Source organism: Haematobia irritans, chromosome 5 (genome assembly GCF_050003625.1).
Source record: "Haematobia irritans isolate KBUSLIRL chromosome 5, ASM5000362v1, whole genome shotgun sequence".
Lineage (NCBI taxonomy): Eukaryota > Metazoa > Arthropoda > Insecta > Diptera > Muscidae > Haematobia > Haematobia irritans.
The window spans coordinates 149,451,500-149,474,799 of NC_134401.1; the positions used below are offsets into that span (position 1 = coordinate 149,451,500).

A 23,300-nucleotide genomic window follows, 5' to 3' on the forward strand; every position below is an offset into this window, starting at 1 on the left:
GTTAAAATGATATTTAGGTACACCACCTGGAGTCGACTCCGGAGTCGGAGTCGGAGTCGAGGCTTATAAGAAATGCTGGAGTCGGAGTCGGAGCCGGAGTCGAGCAAAATTGACTCGACTCCACAGCCCTGGTTATTTCAATAGAAAATTTTATTTCCATAGAAAATTTTGTCAACATTTTATTTCTATAGAAAATTGTGGCAATATTTCATTTCTATAGAATATTTTGTCAAAATTTTGTTTCTATTGAAAATTTTGTCAAAATTTTATATCTATAGAAAATGTTTGTCAAAATGTTATTTCCATAGAAAATTTTGTCAACATTTTACTTCTATAGAAAATTTTGTCAAAACTTTATTTTTATACAAAATTTTGTCAAAATTTTATTTTTATACAAAATTTGGTAAAATTTTATTTCTGCAGAAAATTTTTTCAAAATTTTATTTCTATAGAAAATTGTGTCAAAATTTCATTTCTATAGAATATTTTGTCAAAATTTTGTTTCTATTGAAAATTTTGTCAAAATTTTATTTCTATATAGAATCTACGTCAAAATTTTATTCCTATATAAAATTTTGGTCAAAATTTTATTGTTATAGAAGATTTTGCCAAAATGTTTTTTCTTTAGAAAGTTCTTGTCAAAATGTTATTTCAATAGAACATTTTGTCAAAATTTTATTTCTATAGAAAATTGTGCCAAAATTTTCTTTCTTTAGAAAGTTCTTGTCAAAATTTTATTTCCATAGAAAATTTTATCAAAATTTTAGATCTATAGAAAATGTTTGTCAAAATTTTATTTCCATAGAAAATTTTGTCAACATTTTATTTCTATAGAAAATTTTGTCAAAACTTTATTTTTATAAAAAATTTTGTCAAAATTTTATTTTTATACAAAATTTGGTAAAATTTTATTTCTGCAGAAAATTTTTTCAAAATTTTATTTCTATAGAAAATTTTGTAAAAAATTTTTTTTTCTATAGAAAATTTTGTCAAAATTTTATTTCTATAGAAATATTCTACAGAAAACTATGTCAAAATTTTATTTCTATAGAAAATTATATAACATTATTATTTCTATAGAAAATTGTGTCAGAATTTCATTTCTATAGAATATTTTGTCAAAATTTTGTTTCTATTGAAAATTTGGTCAAAATTTTATTTCTATGTAGAATCTACGTCAACATTTTATTTCTATATAAAATTTTGGTCGAAATTTTATTGCTATAGAAAATTTTGCCAAAATGTTTTTTCTTTAGAAAGTTCTTGTCAAAATGTTATTTCAATACAAAATTTTGTCAAAAATTTATTTCTATAGAAAATTTTGCCAAAATTTTATTTCTTTTGAAAGTTCTTGTCAAAATTTTATTTCCATAGAAAATTTTATTAAAATTTTGTATCTATAGAAAATGTTTGTTAAAATTTTATTTCCATAGAAAATTTTGTCAACATTTTATTTCTATAGAAAATTGTGGCAATATTTCATTTCTATAGAATATTTTGTCAAAATTTTGTTTCTATTGAAAATTTTGTCAAAATTTTATATCTATAGAAAATGTTTGTCAAAATGTTATTTCCATAGAAAATTTTGTCAACATTTTACTTCTATAGAAAATTTTGTCAAAACTTTATTTTTATACAAAATTTTGTCAAAATTTTATTTTTATACAAAATTTGGTAAAATTTTATTTCTGCAGAAAATTTTTTCAAAATTTTATTTCTATAGAAAATTGTGTCAAAATTTCATTTCTATAGAATATTTTGTCAAAATTTTGTTTCTATTGAAAATTTTGTCAAAATTTTATTTCTATATAGAATCTACGTCAAAATTTTATTCCTATATAAAATTTTGGTCAAAATTTTATTGTTATAGAAGATTTTGCCAAAATGTTTTTTCTTTAGAAAGTTCTTGTCAAAATGTTATTTCAATAGAACATTTTGTCAAAATTTTATTTCTATAGAAAATTGTGCCAAAATTTCTTTCTTTAGAAAGTTCTTGTCAAAATTTTATTTCCATAGAAAATTTTATCAAAATTTTAGATCTATAGAAAATGTTTGTCAAAATTTTATTTCCATAGAAAATTTTGTCAACATTTTATTTCTATAGAAAATTTTGTCAAAACTTTATTTTTATAAAAAATTTTGTCAAAATTTTATTTTTATACAAAATTTGGTAAAATTTTATTTCTGCAGAAAATTTTTTCAAAATTTTATTTCTATAGAAAATTTTGTAAAAAATTTTTTTTTTCTATAGAAAATTTTGTCAAAATTTTATTTCTATAGAAATATTCTACAGAAAACTATGTCAAAATTTTATTTCTATAGAAAATTATATAACATTATTATTTCTATAGAAAATTGTGTCAGAATTTCATTTCTATAGAATATTTTGTCAAAATTTTGTTTCTATTGAAAATTTGGTCAAAATTTTATTTCTATGTAGAATCTACGTCAACATTTTATTTCTATATAAAATTTTGGTCGAAATTTTATTGCTATAGAAAATTTTGCCAAAATGTTTTTTCTTTAGAAAGTTCTTGTCAAAATGTTATTTCAATACAAAATTTTGTCAAAAATTTATTTCTATAGAAAATTTTGCCAAAATTTTATTTCTTTTGAAAGTTCTTGTCAAAATTTTATTTCCATAGAAAATTTTATTAAAATTTTGTATCTATAGAAAATGTTTGTTAAAATTTTATTTCCATAGAAAATTTTGTCAACATTTTATTTCTATAGAAAATTTTGTCAAAGCTTTATTTTTATTCAAAATTTTGTCGAAATTTTATTTTTATACAAAATTTGGTAAAATTTTATTTCTGTAGAAAATTTTTTCAAATTTTTTTTTCTATAGAAAATTTTGTCAAAAATTTTTTTCTATAGAAAATTTTATTTCTATAGAAATATTCTACAGAAAACTATGTCAAATCTTTATTTCTATAGAGAATCTAGGTCAAAATTTTATTTCTATATAAAATTTTGGTTAAAAATTTATTGCTATAGAAAATTTTGTCAAAATTTTATTTCTATATAAAATTTTGGTCAAAATTTTGTCAAAATTTTATATCTATAAAAAATGTTTGTAAAAAATTTTATTTCCATAGAAAATTTTGTCAACATTTTATTTCTATACAAAATTTTGTAAAAACTTTATTTTTATACAAAAAAAAAATTATTTTTATGCAAAATTTGGTAAAATTTTATTTCTGTAGAAATTTTTTTCAAAATTTTATTTCTATAGAAAATTTTGTCAAAATGTTTTTTCTATAGAAAATTTTGTCAAAATTTTATTTCTATAGAAATATTCTATAGAAAACTATGTCAAAATTTTATTTCTATAGAAAGTTTTATAACATTATTATTTCTATAGAAAAATTTGTCAAAATTATATTTCTATAGAAATTGTCACAATTTTATTTCTATAGAAAATTTTAACACAATTTGGTTTCTATAGCAAAATTTGTCAAGATTTAACTTCTATCGAAAATTTTATCAAAATTTTATTTCTATAGAAAATTTTTTCACAATTTGTCAAGATTTAACTTCTATCGAAAATTTTATCAAAATTTTATTTCTAGGAAAATTTTGTCAAAATTTTATTTCTATAGAAAACTTTGTCAACAGTTTATTTCAATAGAAACTTTTAGTTCTATAGAAAATTATCTCAAAAGTTTATGTCTATAGAAAATTTTGTCAACATTTTATTTCTATAGAAAATTTTATCAAAATTTTATTTCTATAGAAAATGTTGTCAAAATTTTATTTCTATAGAAAAAATTGTAAAGATTTTATTTCTATAAAAAATTGCATCGATTTATTTCTATAGAAAAATTTGTCACAATTTTGTTTCTATAGCAAAATTTGTCAAGATTTAATTTCTATCGAAAATTTTATCAAAATTTTATTTCTATAGGACATTTTGCCAAAATTTTATTTCTTTAGAAAGTTCTTGTCAAAATTTTATTTATATAGACAATTTTGTCAACAGTGTAGTTCTATAGAAAATTTTGGTCAAAACTTTATTTCTACAGATAATTTCATCAAAATTATATTTCTATAGAAAATTTTGTTAAAATTTTATTCCTATAGAAAATTTTGTCAAAATTTCATTTCTATAGAATATTTAGTCAAAATGTTGGTTCTTTAGAAAGTTCTTGCCAAAATTTTATTTCTATAGAAAATCTGGGTAACAATTTTATTTCTATTTTGCTCAAATTTTTATTGTTATACAAATTTTTTTCGAAAGTTTTTTCTATAGAAAATTTTCTCAACATTTGATTTGTATAGGAAATTTTTTCAAAATTTCATTTCTATAGAAAATTTTGTCAAAATTTTATTTCTATAGAAAATTTTCTCAACATTTTATTTCTATAGAAAATTTTGTCAAAATTTTATTTCTATAGAAAATTTTGTCAATATTTTATTTCTATAGAAAATTTTGTCAAAATTTTATTTCTATAGAAAATTTTATCAAAATTTTATATCTATAGAAAATTTTGTCAAACATTTTTTTCTAGAAAATGTTGTCAACATTTTATTTCTATAGAAAATTTACCAAACAGCAAAAAATCTACCTTTTTTGGTAGAATTCTACAAACTGTAGGTAACGTGATGGCAGCCCGATAGCAAATCTGGGTAACAATGTTATTTCTATACAAAATTTTGGTCAAAATTGTATTGCTATACCAAATTTTGTCAAAAGTTTATTTATATAGAAAATGTTTGTCAAAATTTTATTTCTGTAGAATATTTAGTCAACATTTTATTTCTATAGAAAATATTGTCAAAATTTTATTTCTGTAGAAAATGTAGTCAAAATTTTATTTCTATAGAAAATTTTCTCAACATTTTTAAAATTTTCTCAAAATTTTATTTCTATAGAAAATTTTGTAAAAATTTTATTTCTATAGAAAATGTTGTCAAAATTGTATTTTTCAAAATTTTATTTCTATAGAAAATTTTTTCAAAATTTTATTTCTTTCTATAGAAAATTTTGTCAAAAAATTTTTTCTAGAAAATTTTGTCAAAATTTTTTTTTCTAGAAAATTTTGTCAACATTTTATTTCTATAGAAAATTTACCAAACAGTAAAAAATCTACCTTTTTGTTGGTAGAATTCAACATACTGTAGTTAACGTGATGGCAGCCGATATTTCGGGCTCACTTAGACTATTCAGTCCATTGTGATACCACAGATTCTATGTTTGTCCTCATTTTTAAAGTCGAGTCGGAACGGCGTTCCAAAGAAGTGATTGCAATACATATCAGTCACACAGTAAATTACATTAAATTAAACTGAATAAAACTACTTTAAATTACATTAATTTAAATTAAATTTAAATTAATTGAAATATAAATTAATTAATAAAAATATAGTAATTTAAAAAAATATATAAAAATCAAATTTAATTAAATAAAAATTAATTAAATTTAACTGAAGATTACACATCTTCACATATAGAGATTAAAAAAAAAACTAAATTATTTTGACACAAAACAATAAATAATTTAAAATAAAATTAATTTAATTACTAATTTTTTAATGGAAAGATTTTTTGTTTTGCTTCAAATATTTGGTATACTCTATCTAAAATGCCTCTTGGAATTGTCCATGAATCTCAACAACATCATGAATTATTCCAATAAGTTAGTGTCCCCTTTTTTCCCCAATGGTATGTGTAATAAACCAAAAATAAACTTTACACATAAAACCAAATGAAAATTTTACATTGTTCCATATTAAAACAAAAACACAAAAAAAAAAACTTCTTCGATTCGGAGAGTGGGTCTCTACATAACCAATGTGGCACCTATTTAATCCCATAAAATTGTGGATATTTTTAGATGGGATGCAACACATGCATGGATTGGGACTACTTTCGATGACTGAGCACTTTTCTGTGCTTCATTTCGTCGTCTAATGGATACTAAACGTATGGCATTAGCTGTAGCCATGTTATTGGCATCATCATCATCCTGATGGCAATTCCAATGCTGATGCTATGATGTTGACGTTGATTGCAATTTTTCTATTTATAGACATATATCATCTAAATAAATACAAATAAGCAATCACACATAGAAGATTTATTTCAACATTTTATTTTTGGGTATAGGGTTGCCAGATTTATTATTAATTATACCCCATGTTCTGGTTTAGGAATTCGCATAAAGTAAACTTTTGTATTGAAATCGCGTATGATTTTCTTTAAAATTTTTCCTGCTCCAATTATTTGCAGAACAAAATTTAGAATTACAACTGTTTGAATTATATGGAGAGACAAAATTTTGCATTGTAGCATACGTAAACTAGAACGTGGGGCAAATTTGTTTTGTACACGGCAATGTATACAGTGACGCCTCTCAAACATCGACAAGTGGGCATCGCAAAAGTGGAGATCTTTTCAAATTTTAAATTGGAAAATTATTATTAATTTGAATTTAATTAAACTGTGTATCTTAAAAAACTATAACAAGATTTATCTTTTATGACAGCCCCATATCTGGCAACTCTATTCCCTAAATTTTCTCTCTCTCTCCCTCTCTGATTCCCATTGTGTATAGTGTTTACTCACTAAACAACCTCCATAACATACATATATTTGGACATTGTGTATTTGGAACTTTGTATGAGTGTGAATTTATCAGCACCTCAACTGATGATTTGTTGGTTTAATTTAGATGAAGAAAAAAAAAGACAGACTACATGGATGAACAAGAGAACGTATGTGCACCAGGGATGGAAAATGCAGTACTATAGTACTTTTTTCAATACTATTTCGCCCTGGTCAGTACCGTAGTACCCCCGATAACGATTTAGTACCTTTTGTGTAGATATTTTTGAGCAGATATCAGATTTATGGTACAATAGTTTTTACAAAATATTTCAATATTTTGAGAATATCTTTAACAAACTTTTTTTCGTCAAAATGTTTTCTTTTGTAAAATTTTGTCAACATTTTATTTTTCTATAGTATATTTATCAAACTTTTATTTCTATAGAAAATTTTGTCAAAATTTTATTTCTATAGAAAATTTTGTCAACATTTTATTTCCAATTTTATTTCTTTAAAAAATTTTGTCAAAAATATATTTTTATTTATCTACAGATAATTTATGAAATATCGTGAAGTACAACTTGACAACCGTGATTACAATACTATGGTAGTCTTTTTAAGCGGATATAAAACTAAATTTGAAATTGAGGAGTTGACAAACAAAATTTTGCTGTAATTTTAGTTTCTTTAAAATTCATTCTAAAAGAACTCTTGACAATAATCTTCCAATGGAATTTTTGTTGAAATTTAGTGAAAAGTGCTTTTTCGCTCAAAAAATACCTTTTTTGTACTTTCTTAAAAATTGTATTTTCCATCCCTGATGTGCACCATAAAAGAGAACACCAAGTGACGTTGAATGTGATGATACCTGCCACTGGCGTATAACACATCTTCTATAAATATCCAAAGAATCGTACGGAACAAGCAAGATGATATTATTCTTACAAAGAAGTTACAAGAGATTCGGGAAAAAAGAGAACGTTCTCAATATGTGTGTGTGTGTGTAGCAAAAGCAAGTACACAATATGCACAGTGATTTCATGGGCATGTGCTTTTGATAAATCATATTTAAATATACATATTTACCCGGTGTTAAGGATTAACGTCTGTTTAAAAAGAAGGATTTTTGTAACTCAGGCCGAGTAGAATAAAATGTTGTGATATTTAATATGAAAATTTTAACTTAAACAAGTATATACGACCGGAAGTTCGGTCAGGCCGAATCTTATATACCCTCCACCATGGATTGCGCAGAAACTTCTACTATAGGCTGTCATCCACAATGGAATTACTTGGGTTGTGGTAATTATTATATATCTTAAAACTTCGTAACATCGTCTTCTAAATTGTAAGTTAGTACATACATGGTATATATTAGACAAAAAATGCAGATTAAATACGTATGTATATAATGCAGTTCTTGACCGATATATATATATATATATATATATATATATATATATATATATATATATATATATATATATATATATATATATATATATATATATATATATATATATATATATATATATATATATATATATATATATATATATATATATATATATATATATATATATATATATATATATATATATATATATATATATATATATATATATATATATATATATATATATATTATATATATATATATATATATATATATATATATATATATATATATATATACCAAACCAATTCTTTTCCCAACCAAATTATTCGGTCCCATCTACTACCAGAATATAACTGACAAAATTTGTCAAAGCAACCAACTTTTGTCTTGCACAACAGTATATCAAATTGTTTCGATAACTTAAATTTGGGCACATTATAAGTCTAATTGGTAATCCCAACCTATAAGATTTTATTCGTTTGTTGAAACAACTATTTATTATTTTCGGACAACCAATGCTTGAGAAATTAAAGAAACCAGTTGGTGAATTAATTTTAGTCTGTATTTAATTAAATTATTAATTAATAATTAAAAACGGAATGGAAATGATGCAGATGCTGCTGATGCTCCACTCACAATTACCCGATCGTGACTCACGCATGGACCTTGACATGTTGTTATGTCTTTGCACCAGAATCTTTCTTCAGTTCTGATCGATTTTAAGTTCGATGGCGAGGTAGCCAATCTATATATTTACCATTCCCATCCTCGGAAATCGTCACATTTGTTAAAATATCTCTAGTAGGGAAGAACGTAAGTGAGTGAGTGGTATTAATTTCATTTGATGATTATGTTACTCACCAATTAAGAATGTAGCTACCGAATTAAAAAGAATATATACCTAATTCACAGCAAGTCTTTATGGCCAGAATTTTCTCTAATATTGGGTACTCGACATGAAAAATTTGAATTGTATTGAAATTTTGAGAATTTAGAGTTTATAATTAATGAAATCAAACAACAACTTATTTGTTGTCATATTTATGTAGTCCATAGTAACAAATTCCTTTATAACTATAACATTTGTTAACACAACCAACTTATTGGCTAGGCGGACTTTCAGTTGGGTTTGGTGACACATTGGCAAAACAAATCAGTTACCACAACAGGGTGGAATAAATTGAAATGGTTAGTTACTTCAATGTATAAATAACGACCAATATTTGGTCGTGTGTACCAACTTTTGGTCACACCACCGTTATATTGATTATATAAACTATCAAACAAGAGAAATAACTAACAATTATTCCACACAATTAAAAATTGTGGGTCTCCACTATCAAACTGCTGTCGTAATCGAATTCCAACCAATCATTTCTCTGGGTGTACAAATAATTACGAAGCGATATGGACCAATTTTTGTGTGATTGGGGATCGGGTTATCTGAGGGGATCGGGTTGCATAGTTGTTAAAGACTATATACTTAGACCACGTACCAAATTTCAACCGGATTGGATGAATTTTGCTCCTCCAATAGGCTCCGGTGTTCATATCTGGGGATCGGTGGCTATATATAATTATGGACGGATATGGACCAATTTTTACATGACTATTAGATATCACACCACGTACCAAATTTCAACCAGATCAGATGAATTTTGCTCCTTAGAAGTCGCAAGGCCAGAGCCTACTTTCTAATAATTGCAAAAGTCTAAAATCGCCTCACCAAAAGATGACAAATTTATTATACCCTCCATCCTGGGTTCAAAGCAGGGTAGCCAATTTGGTCCAATTGGACCAAAAATTATTAATTTTTAAATTTGGTCCGATGGTCGGACCAAATGGAATTTGGTTTAATTTGGACCATTTTCGTCAAATCGGTAATTTTGTTTAAATTTTCTATAGAAATAGAATTTTGACAAAATTTTCTATAGAAATAAAATTTGGACAAAAATTTTTATGGAAATAAAATTTTAACAAAATTTTCTATAGAAATAAACTTTAAAAAAAGTTTGTATAGATACAAAATTATGCAAATATTTTGCACAGCAAAAAAAAATTGTAAAAATTTTAACAGAAATAAAATGTTGACAAAATTTTCTATAGAAATAAAATTTTTCTGCAAGTAGAGAATGCTGATGAGGAATGTGGTAATTCCGAAACGTGCGTATATCCAATCATCTTGCAGTCTATAGGGCTTTGCCCAAATAAATTTGACAAACATTCTTTTCCTCTGTTGGTTAAGCTACACTTGTAGTTTAGTCAATGCATGGTTCTAAGCTGAAATCAAAAACAATAAAATGATTGAAGAATAAACCAACAATAACAAAACAAAACGAATGAAATACACTCGTTTTGTTTTGTTATTGTGTTATTTTGTTAATGTTTTCCACTGCAAATGATGTCATTTAAAATTTTGAAAAAAATTTCTATAGAAATGAAATTTTGACAAAAATTTCTACAGAAATAAAATGTTAACAAATTTTTCTATAGAAATAAAGTTTTGACAAAATTTTCAATAGATATACACATTTTGACAAAGTTTTCTATAGAAATAAAACTTTGACAAAATTTTCTATAGAAATAAAATTTTGACAAAGTTTTCTATAGAAATAAAATTTTGACAAAATTTTCTATAGAAATGAAATTTTGACAAAATTTTCAATAGAAATATAATTTTGACAAAATTTTCTATAGAAATAAACTTTTGACAAAATTTTCTATAGAAATAAAATCATAACATATTTTTCTATAGAAATAAAATTTTGACATAATTTTCAGTGAATATAAAATTTTGAAAAAAAAATCTATAGAAATAGAATTTTGACAAATTTTTCTATAGAAATAAAATTTTGACAAAATTTTCAATGGATATAAAAATTTTGACAAAATTTTCTATAGAAATAAAATTTTGACAAAATTTTCTATAGAAATAAAATGTTAACAAATTTTTTATAGAAATAAAATTTTTCCAGAAGTTTCGATAGAAATAAAATTTTGGCAAAATTGGCAATAGAAATAAAATTTTGACAAAATTTTTTATAGAACTAAAATTTTGACAAAATTTTCTACAGAAATGAAATTGTGACAAAATTTTCAATAGAAATATAATTTTGACCAAATATTCTATAGAAATAAACTTTTGATAAAATTTTCTATAGAAATAAAATCATAACAAATTTTTCTATAGAAATAAAATTTTGACATCATTTTCAGTGGATATAAAATTTTGAAAAAAATTCTATATAAATGAAATTTTGACCAAATTTTCTACAGAAATAAAATGTTAACAAATTTTTCTATAGAAATAAAATTTTGACAAAATTTTCAAAAGATATAAAAATTTTGACAAATTTTTCTATAGAAATGAAATTTTGACAAAATTTCTATAGAAATAAAATTTTGACAAAATTTTCTATAGAAATAAAATGTTGACAAAATTCTCTATAAAAATAAAATTTTTACAGAAGTTTCGATAGAAATAAACTTTTGACAAAATTTTCAATAGAAATAAAATTTTGACAAAATTTTCTATAGAAATAAAATTTTGACAAAATTTTCTATAGAAATGAAATTTTGACAAAATTTTCAATAGAAATATAATTTTAACAAAATATTCTATAGAAATAAACTTTTGATAAAATTTTCAATAGAAATAAAATCATAACAATTTTTTCTATAGAAATAAAATTTTGATATAATTATCAGTGAATATAAAATTTTGAAAAAAAAATTCTATAGAAATGGAATTTTGACAAAATTTTCTACAGAAATAAAATGTTAACAAATTTTTCTATAGAAATAAAATTTTGACCAAATTTTCAATAGATGTAAAAATTTTGACAAATTTTTCTATAGAAATGACAAAACTTTCTATAGAAATAAAATTTTGACAAAATTTTCTATAGAAATAAAATGTTGACAAAATTTTCTATAGAAATAAAATTTTACAGAAGTTTCGATAGAAATAAAATTTTGGCAAAATTTTCAATAGAAATAAAATCTTGACAAAATTTTCTATAGAAATAAAATTTTGACAGAATTTTCTATAGAAATGAAATTTTGACAAAATTTTTAATAGAAATATAATTTTGACAAAATATTCTATAGAAATAAACTTTTGACAAAATTTTCTATAGAAATAAAATCATAACAAATTTTTCTATAGAAATAAAATTTTGACATAATTTTGAGTGGATATAAAATTTTGAAAAAAATTTCTGTAGAAATGAAATTTTGACAAAATTTTGTACAGAAATAAAATGTTAACAACATTTTTATAGAAATAAATTTTGACAAAATTTTCAATAGATATAAAAATTTTGACAAATTTTTTTATAGAAATGAAATTTTGACAAAATTTTCTATAGAAATAAAATTGTGACTATATTCTCTATCCAATTTTGGAAAAATGTCAAAATGGTCAAAAATAAAAATTACTCTCGCTTATCCACCTATTTGTAGGCCTCTTATCTAAAGGATTAATTCTATTTAAATTTTCACAGTTTAAATTTTTAAAGCATTTTCTTTTATCGCAATTTTAATTTACTTTATCTCATTGCAGTTTTTGCCATCGTTTTGTTCATTTCCAGCTCATTTTAATGGTTGGTTGTTTTCTTTTTTTCTAACGAACAAAACAAGAAAATTGAGCGTAATGATTTTTATCCATATCGACATCTGTATATGTTTCGTATCGGTATCCGTATTGGTGTCTCCGCTGCCTTTGTATCCGCTCCCTATACCCGCATTCGAATGTTGTAGATTTTGTTTTCTGAGAACTGATATAGAGCTGAATAGAAACAACGAAAAAAAGGCTTACTATGGTACATAGACACCAAAACAAAAGCGAAATCAAATACAATAGAAAGAGATAACAAAAAAAAAAGACTCACTCACATGTACACATACAGATACTCTCATATACAGTTACGCACATTGTCAGTGTGTTATATGTTTACGAAATTGACCTTGAAATTGCATTGTTTGTACTTTAATAGTAAATGAAATTGTTTCATTTTAAATTGAAAACTAATGATAATTAAATGCCAAACGGAATTTTTATTTTCGTATTAATCCTCTTTGCATGAATCCTTTATTGGGTCCTTAATAGTTTTGCATTTAAAAGCCGTAATGACTTTGGAATTATTTGTTTGTTATTTTGTGTTTAGCTTTTGAAATACGTAAGCTCTCATTTCTCATTTTGGATTATTTTGTTAGTTTTTTTTTCTACTCGTATGTAATTAAAATGATAGAATTAAAACTGTTGCCTATTGCCACAATTGAGCTAGAAACATTCATTCTGTTAGGATTGTGTATAAGCTAAATGTGAAATGGTTATTTCCCCACTATGTCATTTCCACACATTAATATAGAAGGATTAAAAGTACTTCAACTAAGTGGAGTATGCCTAAATCTCATCGAATTTGATTTTGTAAAACACGCATTGCATTTCATGCCTTTTAGATTTTGTAGAGAGGAAAATCGATTGTTATTAAAGTTTCATAGGAAATAAATTCGACATTTAATATGCATCACAAAGTTGATCAACGACGAAGTTGAGTTCTTTGTAAATATTGGAACAGGATACTTTATACAGGGTATATTGGGTAGACGAAAAAGTGTATATTCGTATGTGTTTAACAAAGTCGCAAAAGTCTCGACGTCTTTTTTTATCAAGTTTTAAAAAATTAAAAAAAAAATGAAAAATTAAAAACAAAATAGAAATATCAAAAAATCGACTTTTTAAATTTTGTTAAAAACGAAAAGTCGGTTTTTTTTTTCTTTTCCGACGAACAAAATTTATAATTGAACTATTCGAATCTTATATACGCACACTGAGAAAAATATTGGCCTAATATACAACATTGTGTACTAAATGTGAGGACACTCAATTTAAAAAAATATATATGGCAGAATGTTCGCTCAGGCCGAATCGTATGTACCCTCCACCATGGATTACGTAGAAAGTTCTACCAAAGACTGTAATCCACAATTGAATTACTTGGGTTGTGATAACACCTGTTGATGGAAATCTAGGGATCGGTAATTATGGACCGATATGGCTATATGGCTATATATAATAGTGGACCGATTGTATCAATGTTTGCACTATTGTTAGAGGGCATGTACGGACAACACGTACGAAATTTCAACCGAATGAAATTTACTCTTCCGAGAAGCGTCGGAGGTCAAATCTGGAGATAGTGGCTTTATATAATTATGGACCGATATGGACCAATTTGTGTATGTTTGTTGGAGGATATTTACTAACATCTCATACCAAATTTCAACCCGATCAGATGAAATTTGCTCCTTCAAGTGGCTCCGTATGAAGGAAAATATAGGTTTAAAAATTATTAAAAATAATATTTAGAAATTTTAATATTTTGAAGGAAAAATTAGAGTTAAAAATTGTTAAACAATATTCGTGTAACATTTGCTATTTTCCATCCGATTTTTACAAATAAAACTAAAACAAACAACTTTTTTAAACTGTTTCGATTGCTATAACAGTTTTAGATTAAGCAGTGATAGTGAAATGATGGGAGACCAACTTTTGACTAGGGAAGAGTAGTGAAATGGTGGGAGACCACCTTTTGATTAAGCAGGGGTAGTGAAATGATGGGAGACCAATGGCAACTGTTTCGATTGCTATAAGAACTTTTGATTAAGCAGTGATAGTGAACGGATGGGAGACCAACTTTTGACTAAGCAAGGGTAGTGAAATGATGGGAGAAAAGAAACTTTTTTCAACTGTTTCGAATGCCATAACAACTTTAGATTAAGTAGAGATCGTGAACGGATGGGAGACCTACTTTTGATTAAGCTAGGGTAGTGAAGTGATGATGAGACCAACAGCAACTGTTTCGATTGCCATAATAACTTTTGATTAAGCAGTGATAGTGAACGGATGGGAGACCAACTTTTGATTAAGCAAGGGTAGTGAAATGATGGGAGACCAATGGCAACTGTTTCGATTGCCATAACTTTTGAATAAGCAGTGGTAGCGAAATGATGGGAGACCAATGCAACGGTTTCGATTGCTATAACTTTTGACTAAGCACGGGTAGTGAAATGATGGGAGACCAAGGGCAACGGTTTCGATTGATATAACTTTTGATTAAGCAGTGGTAGTGAAATGATGGGAGACCAATGCAACGGTTTCGATTGCTATAACTTTTGAATAAGCACGGGTAGTGAAGTGATGGGAGACCAAAGTCAACTGTTTCGATTGCTATAACAACTTTTGATTAAGCAGTTGTAGTGAAATGATGAGAGACAAACTTTTGATTAAGCAAGGGTAGTGAAATGATGGGAGACCAAAGGCAACGGTTTCGATTGCCATAACAACTTTAGAATAAGCAGTGGTAGTGAACGGATGGGAGACCAATGCAACGGTTTCGATTGCTATAACTTTTGATTAAGCACGGGTAGTGAAATGATGGGAGACCAAGGGCAACGGTTTCGATTGCCATAACAACTTTAGATTAAGCAGGGTAGTGAAATGATAGGAGACCAAGGGCAACTGTTGTGATTGGTTTAACAGCATTTGGTTATGCAGTGGTAGTGAACAGATGGGAGACCAACTTTTGACTAAGCAAGGGTAGTGAAATGATGGGAGACCAATGCAACGGTTTCGATTGCTATAATTTTTGATTAAGCAGTGGTAGTGAAATGATAGGATGATCTGATTCCTATTTTGGAAAAAATTAAACAAATAACAATTGCTCTTTGGAATAATATTCATGTAGTATGTGTATGTGAAAAAAACTTCAAAATATAAAAATTTTAACAGATCTGAAAATTAGAAAATTCAGTGGCATTAAGGGAAAATAAAACAAAAACAATTAGAAAATTCCCCCTTAAAATGTCCTTTTTTCGCAGTGAGTCCATGACATTGTGTCAAATAATTTTACACCAGGAATCCGCCTTTAATTGTCTCGTAGAATTGGGTTACTTGGGAAAAGTTCAATTTCGTAATATCCACGATGATCATGGAGGCAATACCGCAAACAATCAATATTTAGCCGATATACAAAGATGCAATGAATTGAATCGCATGATAAAACATTTGGAAATGGAAATTGAAGAAACTGAAATTAATATGGTTTTCTATCCGGATGTTGATGAAGAAGAAAGGCCTCAAGCTATAGATCTCAAAGATTTGGAGATGGTAGTACAGCGCCATTATGAAGAAGTAACCGATGTGGAAAGTAATATGGAGGCTTTGAGGAGGCAAAGAATGATGGCATATGAAAATTTAAAAGTAATAAAAGTGGCCAACGATTTTCTCTCCGGTGGACGTAACAATGAAGCCATAATGGCTTGGTCAGATAGTGTGATTATGAATTTGATCCATGATGAAATGAAACCTGGGGTTGTGGGAAGTCAACATTTGTCCTTTTTTGCTGGAACAATACCCAGGGCAAGATATCAAGCTTTTGAGCTTATGCTATGGCGAGTGACTAGAGGAAACTTTTTCTTAAAGTCCAAAGAAATAGAAATTCCCCAAAATGGTAAAGAAATAGAAAAGAAATTTGCCTTCATGCTATTTTTTGTAGGTGTGACAATGAAAATGCAAATAACAAAAATATGTCAAGGTTTTGCCATTAGACTTTTTCAATGTCCCGAATCTGGTTATGAAAGGCAAGAGCTATGTAAGCAATTCAATCAAGACATCAGGGACTTGGATGAGATATTGAAAAAATCGGAAAATGAAAGATTTCGGGTGCTTTTGATAGCTGCTGCTGATTTATTTATATGGAAAGTTAAAGTGAAGAAAATGCTTATGGTCTATCATGTGCTAAATCGTATGGGTCATGTTCGCCATTTACATTTGGGTAAATATTTACAAGCGGAATGTTGGATACCTACAAAGGATATGCAGGATGTACACAAGGCTTTGGCCAAGGGAGTCCAAAGCTCCTCCCGGGGTAATCCCAGTGAAATGTTTAAGCCCATATTGAATATCGTGCACAAAAGATCCATAACGGATAATGATAAGCCTACATTCTTTTCATTGAATCGTTTCACCAAAGGATTTCAACATCTCATTGATGCCTATGGTATAGCCCAATATCAGGAATTGAACCCGGCTCCTTATACCATTATAACATTTCCCTTTCTATTTGCTGTGATGTTTGGTGATGTGGGTCATGGTCTAATTATGTTGATCTTCGGTTGTTGGATGTTAATCCAGGAGGATTCGTTGGAGAAAAAGAATCGTTTGGCTAAGACCACGAATGAAATTTGGAATATTCTCTTTGGTGGTCGTTATATAATCACTTTAATGGGAGCTTTTTCTGTTTACACAGGCATCATATACAATGATTGCTTCTCTAAGGCCTTTAATATTTTTGGCTCAGCTTGGATGATTAACTATAATGTAAGTTCAGTAAAGACAAATCATTACCTGCAATTGGATCCTGCCAGAGCCGATCATTATCGTGGCCATCCCTATATAATGGGTTTTGATCCCATATGGCATGCCTCTGGGGAAAATGCCATAACCACAACGAATTCTTTTAAAATGAAACTGGCCATAATTTTGGGAATTTGTCAAATGATTTTTGGTTTAATACTATCGGCCTTCAATTACCTCTACAAGAAAGATTATATGGATGTGGCGTTGATCTTTATTCCTCAATTACTATTTTTGCTGTGTATTTTTGCCTATTTGGTATTTTTGATTTTCTTCAAATGGTCCTATTATGGAGGTCATATGGAGGCGCCCTACAATTCAGCTTGTGCTCCTTCGATTTTAATTATTTTCATAAATATGTTGTTAATGAAAGGCCCCGAAACACCACCCAAGGGTTGTGATGTATGGATGTTTGAATACCAGGATATCTTACAGATGATTCTATTAACGGTTGCCCTCATTTGTATACCCATTTTATTGGCTGGTAAACCGATATGGCTTATGATGCAACGTAAACGTATTAGGAAAATTAAAAATGAAAGTCTTAGGAAAAGTCGTACTCGTCACAATATCTCCAGAATTCACAAGTCACTCATTTATAATGTAGAGAGTTCTGGTTTTGTGTTATCCTCAAGGAAATCCATGAAGAGCTTAGCCATCGAAAAGCAAGAAGTCAGTGAGCTGTGGATACATTCAGGTAAGATAAAAGGAGAGTTTTTTTTTATCAGTGCAAGGAATACAGAAGATAAAAAATTGACTTTAGGATTAATCGAAATGGCTGTATGCTCGGCCAGGCCGAATCTTATGTATCTCCCACCATGGATTGCGTAGAAAGTTCTACTAATGACTGTCAGCTACAATTGAATTACTTAGGTTGTCGTAACATTTGCCGATAGCAATGTATTGAGTTTGAGCATCGGCCAATCGATTTTTGGATATTTACCAATATCGTCTAATCGAATTTTAACAAAACAGTTTAAACGCTTACTTTTTATAAAAGAACCAATTTTGTTTGGAGCAAAATCCATTGGAGAACCCCTAATTCAGTAATTGGTCACTTTCGGGCACGCGAAGTAACTTCATGGTTCTCTCCATTCTAACTTCTGCTGGCGGGCTACCATTGCGAATAGCTTTATTTTTGAGTGCATTAGAGCTTTTGTAAGGTTGTGAAGAATAAAGTTCACTGTCACTGGAATAAATATTTCAGCTAAGTGGCTTGAAATAATAGCAACTTGAAGTTGGTTGCACTACTTATCAGCCACCCTATAAATAAATTAAACCCTAAACCACATAGTGGTCAGGGTATACACGCAGAGAAGGAATATGATCACCTCAAACATGTTTCAAGAGCAAAATGTTATTTTTGTATGGTGTCCAGGGCGGTTACTATGTAACTCGATTCGAAAGTTTGAACAGCTCGAAAGTTGTATTCGATCCGAATTTATAGTCTTACCATGTAAGAGTTTTGAATCGAGTGAAAAGTGCTGTTACTAATTCTTAACATTTTTGGCAGTACTTTCGAATGTTTTATTCAGTGTGAATATCCGATAATCGGATGTGGCAACTCGAAAGTAGTAAATGTATTTGCCAATTCGAGTTAGTTGGTAGGAAAAATCCGTTTCGTAATATTTAACTTTCGAATCGAGTTACATAGTAACCCCCCAGGTAACATGTTTATCACTAAAATGTTATTCTCTCGTTAATTATAACCTGCTTGCCGAAATCAGATACATGATTTCCGAGAAAATAACATGGTTGCGAAAACCATGTTACATGGTCACCACTCAAAAATAACATTTTGCTCTTAAAACATGTTTGAGGTGATCATATCCCTTCTCTGGGTGTAATAAGTTTGATCGGCCAAAAAATGTGCCTACCAGAAATATTGATTTTAGACCCCATAAAATATATACCGATCGACTCAGAATCACCTCCTGAGTCGATCTAGCGCTTGGTGTCCGTCCGTCTGTCCATGTATTTGGATGAAATTTGGTACAGGGTGTTGTTTGGGCACAAGGACGAACGCTATTGAATTTGGAAGAAATCGGATCAAATTTAGATATAGCTCCCATATATATGTATCGCCCGATTTTGAAAAATTTGTCCCTAATAACCTTATTTTTGTTTATTTTTTTACACAAAGTGACCTTTTCTGGTATCAATCATACCTGCAAAATATTATACAAATTGGTTCAGATTTAGATATAGGTCCCATATATATGCATCGCTCGATTTTGTCATATTTGGCCATAATACTCTTATTTATTAACCTATGTTATTCAAATTTTGATGTACCAGCTGATCGTATTTAGACTTACATGTAGCTCTTACATACATCTATTGCCCTATTTGCAGAAATTTCGATTTTGATTACCCACAACTAATTGACCGATTTCCTCTTTTTATACCCTAAACCACATAGTGGTCAGATTTAGATATAGCTCCCATATATATGTATCGCCCGATTTGGTCAAATTTGGCCGTAAAACCCTTATTTATCAACCGATCGTAACCAAGGTTGGCTAAATGTAATCTTCTATAGCACTAACTGTATGTGCAAAATTTCATCGAAGTCGGTTCAAATTTAGATATAGCTCCCATACATATTTATCGCCCGATTTTGAAAAATTTGCCCCTAATAACCTTATTTTTGACCATAGGGGCCTCATTTATTAACTGATCGTACTCAAATTTTACACAAAGTGACCTTTTCTGGTATCAATCATACCTGCAAAATATTATACAAATTGGTTCAGATTTAGATATAGGTCCCATATATATGCATCGCTCGATTTTGTCATATTTGGCCATAATACTCTTATTTATTAACCTATTTTATTCAAATTTCATATTTTGATGTACTAGCTGATCGTATTTAGACTTTCATATAGCTCTTACATAAATCTATTGCCCTATTTGCAGAAATTTGGATTTATTACCCACAACTAATTGACCGATTTCCTCTTTTTTAATAATGGACTCAATATTAGAGGCATACTAACTCTTTTGCTCTCTTTAGCTTCTAATATTAGACATTTATGCTCCGATTGTGACAAGACACCCATAAACATGTACCCCCCTTTATGTTCACCAAAACCTATACCAATGATACCCCACAAATGCTTATGTTTACTAATTCAGTAGGGGTGTTTTAGGGTATGATATAGTCGGCCCCGCCCGACTTTCTACTTTACTCACTTGTTAAATTTGAAAAAGTCGAGAACTCGTCTTTTTTTGGTTCCTACACTGTTAGAAAAATATGTTTTTCATATGTTCCGATATAAACAAAGTGTATTTCGGGCACGATTTTAAACCACAATATATTTAAGTGCGAACATGTAATGTTCGTAAACTAACACTAAATGTTTGGGACATCTATGTTAATATGTTAGAATATATTATGTTTGGGGCATGAATGTTTCATAAAAATCATATGTGTGAATACAAACATATACAAATTTACAAATTTCGACTAAACATACATATGTTGTGATACTTTATTCAAAGCGACAGAGAGAGTATAGAGAGAAATAGAGATGGAAAACGGGAGAGTTGACGAAAGATATCAATATAACACAGCAAAAGAGTCAAAAGAGAACAAGTTCTGTGAAACCGCTTGTATGTTGTTTCGGAAAACTGTTTTATGATAAGGCCAAAAATTTGATATGCTTAAGTCTAAATATTATTTAATTTGAATTAAGAGAATAGACATTCGGAACCAAGAGAATAGACATTTGAAAAACAAACAGCATATGTTTTCGCCTTGAGAGCAGCATTTTATGTATGTGTGGACATGTGTTTTGTTTATCATTTTGGCATTATGGGCACAATTTTTTCTTGGTTCCTTAAAAGAAATCAGGGGTCTTCATAAAAATAGCGAAAGGGCACTATACACTTTTTAGAGTTGGGACAGTAAAATGAAATAAAAAAAACAAACTTTAGTTCCTCTTTAGTAGTCCACGAGGAGTTGACGGACACCATCAAATATAAAAGCGGGCATTAAGTTCGAGTTTTACAGCTAAAACAATTTAAAAAGTTTATTTTCTTTAAAATGAATTATTAAGAAAAATAAAAGGAATTTTAGAGCGATGGTGTTAAATGCTAGTAAAAAACTTTTCACTCCTAAATAAATTTATGTTTATATTATAAAATTATGTATGTATGTTTATACTCGACTCCACGTTCTTCTTTTGTTAGTTTTTGAATTCCTTCCAAATTTTAAAGTTTTGTCCAAAAACAGTTTTTTATTACAAAATTGTTATTTTTGCAATAAAAAATAATATTTTATCCAAAAATCAGTCAATTTCGTTTATATCAAGCACTGTTACTGACTATAAATCTTTAATAACGCACATTTCGAAGTTTCATTTAAAAAAATTTAATATAGTATAAATATAAATGTGTAAATTAAAAAAAAAAAAAATGTTCGGTCGGAGCAGGGATTGAACCCACGACCCCTTGCATGCAAGGCAGACATGCTAACCACTGCTCCACGTGGCAAACAAATGTATGTTTCTGTTAAATAATGTTATGTTTGTATGGGCTCGTGGGCGCTGCAAACTATGCTATATAAATGTAACTTAAAACGATAATTATCTACTGGTGACTATAACAGCTACGTAGCCCAGTGGATAGTGTGTTGGCTTACAAACTGTATGGTCCTCGGTTTGATTCTCCGTGCAGGCGAAAGGTAAAATTTAAAAAATTTATAAAAGTGAATAATTTCTTCAACATTATTTGTATTACAGAAAAAGGTGCCAATAACTAAAAAATTTCGTGCAAGTGAAAATTACGAGTATGTTAGGGAATGAGCACAATCGTGTTTGGGAAAAATTCTTCCAAGCATATAATATTTTTGGCTCAAAATGCTTCCAAACATATATTATGTTCACATAAAACAAACATATTAATGTTTCGGCAGTATGCAATAATATATGTGCTTCCTGCAAAATATGTTTGGAACATATGTTAAAGATGCGATTTTTTTTGAGGGTGTAGTCACTGCTTTAATAAAACTCTCCATTGAATTCTTCGATTCTCTTTATTTTCTCTTATTTGCTCTATAATTTATACATTTCTCCCCAACATTTTCTCATTTCTCATTCTCTCTTATTCCTTTGTATTGTAATAACAGTTTCCTATATTATTGTATTTTTCTTACCACATCTCTGTCTCTCTCTCTCTTCTTCCTCCTTTAAGGTATCCACTGTATTGAGAGTGTATTGGGTGCTGTTTCCCATACAGCCTCCTATCTTCGTTTGTGGGCTTTATCTTTAGCCCACGATCAACTTTCAAGTGTCCTATGGAATATGGTCTTAAAAATTGGCTTAACTGGAAATCATGGTTATTTGGATGGCATTGTCTTATCGTTGGTTTTCCTTTTTTGGGCCATTTTAACTATAGCCATTTTGGTTGTAATGGAGGGATTATCAGCATTTTTACATACCCTTCGTTTGCATTGGGTCGAATTTCAATCGAAATTTTATATTGGCTCTGGTGAGGCCTTTATGCCTTTTCAGTTTCCTCAAAGTACTAAGGCCGGATGAGAGAAGATTTCGTATGTATTTAGTATGAGCATAATATTCAAGTTGTTGCTTTTGTAAAGAATTACAACACTAAATAAATATTGAATGGGATTGTAGATTATTGTGATTAGAGAGTGTGGGTCATATGTTAACTTTGGGTAAAATATTTTAAGTAGAGAAGAATAAACAAAAAAAAAAAAACAAGTGGTAAAGTTTAGCCCAATCACGGTGACAGAAATGTCGCAGATCGGATAATATTCAAAATCGACTTTAAGTTTTGTTTTTAGAAATTAAGCTTAATTGGCTTTTAATGTTGACCAAAATCATGAAAAAAGTCGACTCTAATCACAGGAATGTAGAAGGCGAAAATTGACTACTCGACTTCATGTCAAAATATCATTATCA

The 23,300-nt window shown here is 28.1% G+C and overlaps 2 protein-coding genes across 11 annotated transcripts in view; both read left to right on the top strand.

Moving 5' to 3' along the window:
• Positions 1-23,300, top strand: part of tn (tripartite motif containing protein thin) — a 267,388-nt gene that overhangs the window by 52,324 nt on the left and 191,764 nt on the right. The gene's annotated exons all lie outside the window — the stretch shown is intronic.
• LOC142241204 (V-type proton ATPase 116 kDa subunit a 1-like) lies at positions 15,718-23,011 on the top strand. 2 transcript variants are annotated; one of them, XM_075312949.1, is made up of 3 exons: positions 15,718-15,832; positions 15,896-18,067; positions 22,570-23,011. In XM_075312949.1, exons 1-3 carry the CDS (start codon positions 15,817-15,819, stop codon positions 22,914-22,916), a joined length of 2,535 nt encoding a protein of 844 aa, XP_075169064.1. In that variant the 5' UTR covers positions 15,718-15,816; the 3' UTR covers positions 22,917-23,011. The 2 variants fall into 2 exon arrangements, with proteins under 2 accessions (XP_075169064.1, XP_075169063.1); XM_075312948.1 differs by having other exon boundaries at positions 15,726-18,067.

Bases quoted from the DNA above. Each gene is read 5' to 3' on its own strand.
- LOC142241204 (XM_075312948.1), top strand. From the start codon at position 15,817: ATGTCCTTTTTTCGCAGTGAGTCCATGACATTGTGTCAAATAATTTTA. The intron at 18,068-22,569 runs GTAAGATAAAAG...TCCTCCTTTAAG, and splicing joins TGAGCTGTGGATACATTCAG to GTATCCACTGTATTGAGAGT.